Below are 6,319 nucleotides of genomic sequence, written 5' to 3' on the forward strand. Positions count from 1 at the left end.
GACAACATCCAAATGTGATGTCACAAAATACTACCGGCCTCATAGACTGTATTTATATACAACCGGATTCACAGTTCACTGTTAGAGATGGTGACAGCTCCAGCCGGGGACAAAAGTTCTGACATATGAAAATGCGACATTGTAAGAAAAAGTCCCGTATTCAGACTCTAACGTATATACAATCATTAAAATTTAAAGAGCTCAGCTCATCATGTTCGTCACGTTTTAAATTTTTATCCTTATTCAAATGTTGCCGGTCAGTTAATTTCAACTGCGTTATATTCTGTTGAGCAGTTGAATCTGTAACAAGTCATCATATTTCTTGAATTAATTACACGTTTTGTACGGAAAAATCCTACATGCGAACCAGTCTAGTATCTATAGTTATTACGCTTGCCTTTAAATTGTACTTAACCATACTATGGTAAACGTATTCAGTTATTTTTCCTCCCTCTCGGTTTAAACACAATATTTTATAGTCATTCTCTCTGGTCCTGAAGGAAGTGGAACCAATGTAAAAGTACTCTGTTTCTGCTCGGGTCGCTATCTGTGTAGCACCGGTTGTGCCCATGCGTAAACAAGGAGCTGGATAACTTGTATAATAAGAAACGTTGTTACATGTAATGTGTCGTACTTTATTTAAGATTTGTAAACAACAACAAAAAAGGGCAAACAACAGAAAATGGCGTCTTCAGCGTTGCAAAGTGACAGCGATGACGGCATGGACGAATTCATGGACAAATTCAAGACCCAGAGATATAAACATGGCTTCAGTGAAGACAGCTGGGAAGAGGTAACGTTGATAAGTAGAAACTATCGGCTGTCAATGTTAGCCAGAAAGTTATTTCTATGTTAAATGAAATGTTACAACCTCCATGTCGTTGTTGTCATTAGCCAGCGAGCTAAGAGGCAACGTTTCTGTTCATCCACAGTGACTTCTCTGTTTCTGTCTCACCCAGGAGTTTAATAAAATACCCATGTTCATGAAAACAGCACCTGAAGAGATTGACCCACAAAAATACCCCGAGCTAGCTTGTCTCCAGGCCATTATCCACGATGAAGACAGGCCCCCGGAGGGTAAGCAGACCACAGCTTTAAGCTCCTTCCGCTTATGAAACGCCTGTTGTGTGTCGTCTCTCTAAATTTTTAGAAACTGTTAATGATTGAGTTTATTCCTCCTCCAGAGCAGGCACAGAGCCTGAAAAATGAGGGGAATGCGTTTTTCAAAGAGAAGAACTACCAAAAGGCCATACAGTCCTACACAGCAGGTCTGAAGAAGAAATGTGGAGACCAGGAGCTCAGCACTGTTCTTCTCACCAACCGGGCTGCAGCACACTTTTATCTGGGTTGGGATTTCTTATTTACATGCCATACAGATTTGTAGGACATACATGCCTTGCTAGCACCAGGGATGTGGATTGTTATACATATTGCTCACAAAAATTGACATTTATTTTCCATGTAAAAAACAAAGCCTATGTGTCTTGCTTAATTTGACACAGGTAACATTCGCTCTGCACTGAATGATGCTGCTGCAGCAAGGAAGATCAAACCTGATCACCTCAAAGCCATGATCAGAGGTGTGTATCATACATACAGTACATACAGGTTTTTCATCTGTAATAGTCTCCACCATGTACATAACAATGGCAATATGTTTCGTAATTAATATTTATCATAAGAAGAAAATAGAACAATACGAAGTATACGCAGTTAAACAATTCATAGAATCATAATAACTTAAGTAAATTAATAAAATCATTTTCTTATGTTCCAATACCTTGCATTAAAAGTAATATATATGTGAAAAAACTACAGTGAAGGTGGTGGTGTTTGCTCACCGAACTTCTGATGTGTAGTGCTCATTTAAACACAGGATCCAGAAGCTGTTCCAACAATTTTATTTGTCACAATTCAAGATGCTTAGGTTGATGGTTAATGGATGGATGGATGGATAATCTTTCCTGTACATGAGATATTAAAATACATAAATACAAATTAAGTACAATTAAATATCAACTTCAAATGTCAGCACTAACAATAATAAACTAAAGTAAATCAAGCTGACCTTACTTCCACTTACTTCATGTATGCATCCACGATCTCTTTATTCACTTTCAGAGTATTAAACATAGGAATCTAATGAAACATAATACAAAAGAACATTCAAAAGCCATGTAACAATAAAAAGGCAAACCAAATAATTGCTATAATTTTAGCCAAATAAAATAACATAAGGTTTGAAGAGTCCATTCTTCAATGCGAAGTGGTTTTTGTTCTCAGTGGTTTAGAGGTTAAGGGCTTTTCAGACACAAGGGTGGGGTTATATAATATTCCTGATGCATGGTTAATAGGATGACAGGTGATTTCAGGTGAGGCAGGGTATTAGACTTGTTATTGAACAATATGGTTTACCATTATTAAATAATTAACTGAATAGTGTATGTTCTGGCAATACAATAATCTATACTGTTGGATGATACAAGTTTGTTTACAGAGTTTTTGCAGTTTCATTTATATCGTTGCAGTTTTCTTTTTAGTGTCTTTGGGTGAATTAGGTCGTTGTGGCATCACTGAGAAGTTTTATTTTGTTTTATGTCAATATTGAATTTTTCTATGTTAAAATTGCTGGTTTCTGAGCACTGAGCTTTTCTCCATGTCAGCTTAAAAGTTGAGATTTATAATTCATTCTTTCTTAGTGCAATATGTATCAGTGGAGTTTTATACAGTTATATAGTGTAAAGTTATACCACGACAGAGGAATTTAACCATATTAGTCACTCCTCTCACACTGCATAGCAGTCATACAATAATGTAAGAATATAGCCATGTTTAAATATGTGAATGTAAATACATTGCATGTGTTTATGCAGGAGCCCAGTGTTGTATAGAGCTGCGTAACTTCTCAGAGGCCATCCAGTGGTGTGACGATGGCCTTAAAGCACATCCCACCGACAAGAAACTGCAGGAGCTCAGAGCTGCTGCAGATAAACACAAGGTACAGTCACTACTGAGTTCACCTGACTTTGAGCTGAAGGCCTTAAAGGGAGGGTGTATTGCATTGTGGGCAATGTGTATTATTTTCTGTATTATTTTAACACTAATTTCAGACATGCACAAACTAAGCCCCGTTAATGTTTTGTTCCTTAGAGAGCTGCAGAGAGAGATGCCAGGAAAGCCAAGGCCAAAGAAAAAAAGTTGCACGGTGAGAAAGAAGCTATTCTGGCTGCTATAAAGGTAGGCATCCTATTTCAAACTGAGAGGGAAATACAACTCTAATCTTGATCTTTGTCAACCCTTTTGCTCCTACTTCTACTAACTGCAAGAATGTGAATTATTTACAAAAATAACAGAGGCACCTATTCAGCCAAGTCTTTACAGCCTATTTCCCCACTAAGTAGAATGGCTCAGAACCAAACTTTGATGATTACATGTTGATTGCCATAATAACACACAAGGAGTGATCACAAGCAAACATTATAATTCATTCAGGACATTTGTATTTGAAAATAATGATACCTGAAACACTCAGTCAAATCTGACACTAATTCTGTCTCTGTGTAATCACGATGTAAGACCCGACTGCAGAGCCTGGGCCTGTTTTTCTGCAGTGATTATCAGACACATTTTTTTGTGCTTTACACAGGAACGAGGTATCAAGCTTCTTCAGCCTGCAAAGCCTCGTCAGTGTGGATCAGACAATGAGGATGAGGATGAAGGCTCCTCTGCAGCGATTTCACAGCTGAGCCTGGATGGCCTCAGCTCCCAGGAGGCCACAGGGGCTCGAGTCTTCTTGGACGAGCAGGGCTCTCTGCACTGGCCTGTTCTCTTCCTGTATCCTGAACACCAACAGAGTGATTTCATCTCGGCTTTCTGTGAGAGCAACTGGTAAGCTCCGCTTGTTCTGTTTTTCTAGTCTAGACTGTGTTTTGGTAAGGAGTGTTTCTCTGCTTTTTACATAAACAAGATCTACCTGAGTGTTCTGTATCCATAATACATGGATTGGATTGGCAGGAATTGTTAGTGGTGATAACACATACCTTTTTTACATCAAAATTAGCGGGTATAAGCTAATACGTTTTTTTTATTTTGAAAACATGGGTAAACCTGCTATAAAAACCCGTTTTACTCCTTCTACACTGCCAGCTGAGTTTGTCTTTCTGTTCAGAGAGGACACACACAACTTCAGGGAGCAACGTCATCACATGCACTTACAGAACAGACACACACACAGACACACACACACACACACACACACCACACACACACACACACACACACACACACACAGATGCACAGGAGGAAGACTGAACTGGTAAAATGTGTGGCCACAGGGATCTCTGTTTAAGAAAAAGTTACATAGCCTTTCCTTAATGCTTAGAAATCCTTAGTTTAGTGTCCTTAATACAGGAATAAAATAAAACTGAATTTTCTATAAAATACTTGTTTAAATACAACATTAATAAGTGAGGAGTTTATTTTTATTAAATCACAGAAAATGAGTCATTTATCTTTCCATTTGTCTTGACTTGTCTAGTTTCGTGGACCACCTGGCAGTCATGTTTGGAGAAGAACTCCCACCTTGGGACTCAGACCGAAAATACCACCCACAAAATCTGCAGGTTTGTATGTTTAGCATCATTGAGTAGTTCTGTCACTCACAGAATATAATTTTTTTAAATTAATTTTTTCCTTGTGGCTTGTTACCATGAAAAATGTCAGGAATAATTCATTGTTGTTTTCTTGTGCATTCATAAACTTATTTTTTCTTACAAACCATAGCAGGACTACATTATTTCTAGATTCTGATGAACTGAATACATTAATCAGTAAATTCAGTTACAGTTATCTTTTATATTATGTAGATAAACAATTCAACTACTGGTTTCTGATAATTACAAGTAATAAATAGTCAAGAGTGCAACTGTCAAACAAGGATTATATTACATTACCAAAAACAGTGAAGTTATGTCAATAAATAATATTTGAGCGATTTTTGAACGTTTTTAAAAATATCTTATTTATTTATTTCCTAATTAACCACATTTGTCCTTTCCTCACTTGCTAGCTCTACTTTGAGGATGAAGAGAAGGAGACCCTCTACCAAGTAAACCCACAAACGCCACTTTTAAAAGTGCTGCAGCATAAAAGGTAAACCCATTGAGATAAAGAGGTGTTTCCATTAAGTGTGTTTTCATTTTCATTGATACCATGGCCACTATGAGTGCTTAATTTTAATTAGCTGGCAGCTGTCCAATACCCAGTTTTACCCTATTAAAGCAAAGCAACCTAAAGGCCTGAATTTATTACTATTTGTTTAACACTTACGCAACTTTGGGTCGTTTTCTACTGCCTCTGTGTTCATAATGCCTTAATATCTTGATTATTGTAGTTATTATTAAAACCCAAATTGGTCTTTTAGTGATGCCTGAGTTTAAAAAGGTGGCCATGTTGTTATTTAGGCTAAGTAGTCAGTCTGTTCCCTGTATTATCTGTAATTGTGCCTTTGTGTTACAGTTTCGGTACATTAGCTTACATCACACTCTTAATGTTGATTTGCTGTCTGTTTTGTTCTGATTACAGGTGTTTTGTTAAGGCAGGCAGCCCCAGCTTCATTGTTCTGGTAAATGGCTCAGCTTTCAGGAAGCAGTTTTTAGCAGGAAAAACAATACAAGGATTGTAAAAATAAATGACGGCCTTCAAATCTTGGATTTTTAATACATAATACACGATTCTCATTTCTACCCCTAAAGACTGACTTTGTCTTTGAAAAAGACGCCAGGGCAAATATTTATCCTGTGCCAAAGAGCTTGGCACACAGTGTGACAACAAAATGAATACAAAATAAATGGGTTCTTCATGTGGGTTCTTTGTGTCTGTTCAGAGATAAAACATAAAACATCAAAAAAGACAATTTTTTTTTTACATTTAAAATACTAGTGAATCTCTTCCTAAACAGTGCAGTTTGTCCCTTTGTCTGGTGCTACATATCTCAGAGTTGGTCAACAAGAAAAGCAACTTAATCTTAAATTCATCTTTGTCATAATTTGAATTTAATATTTAAATGAATTTCCTCAGACATGGTTGACAAAGGACTGAATGGAAAGCGAAAGTGAGAGGTGTGACTACTTTTTGCTTTTTGGCAAGGAAGTTTTGTGACTTCTACCAGGAACAATAATGATACTTAACATACCATACCGATGACTAATGCGCGTCACTTCTTTCAAAGTTAATAGTCATCTTATGAGTTTGGACGCCGCAGTCAGTGTTCAGAAAGCAGCTTTTCTAGCTTGGTCAGGTCAGTGTGGTTTCCTGTACT

At 37.2% G+C, this 6,319-nt stretch overlaps 1 protein-coding gene across 1 annotated transcript; it reads left to right on the plus strand.

Moving 5' to 3' along the window:
• The first annotated feature begins 533 nt into the window (after positions 1–533).
• ttc4 (tetratricopeptide repeat domain 4) lies at positions 534–5,864 on the plus strand. Its single transcript, XM_056378685.1, has 10 exons — positions 534–793; positions 960–1,077; positions 1,185–1,346; positions 1,503–1,580; positions 2,874–2,998; positions 3,151–3,237; positions 3,647–3,888; positions 4,538–4,622; positions 5,069–5,151; positions 5,584–5,864. Exons 1-10 carry the CDS (start codon positions 683–685, stop codon positions 5,681–5,683), a joined length of 1,191 nt encoding a protein of 396 aa, XP_056234660.1. The 5' UTR covers positions 534–682; the 3' UTR covers positions 5,684–5,864.
• The last annotated feature ends 455 nt before the right edge of the window (positions 5,865–6,319 follow it).

The sequence above is a fragment of the Seriola aureovittata genome, chromosome 6, assembly GCF_021018895.1.
Source record: "Seriola aureovittata isolate HTS-2021-v1 ecotype China chromosome 6, ASM2101889v1, whole genome shotgun sequence".
NCBI classification, from domain to species: domain Eukaryota; kingdom Metazoa; phylum Chordata; class Actinopteri; order Carangiformes; family Carangidae; genus Seriola; species Seriola aureovittata.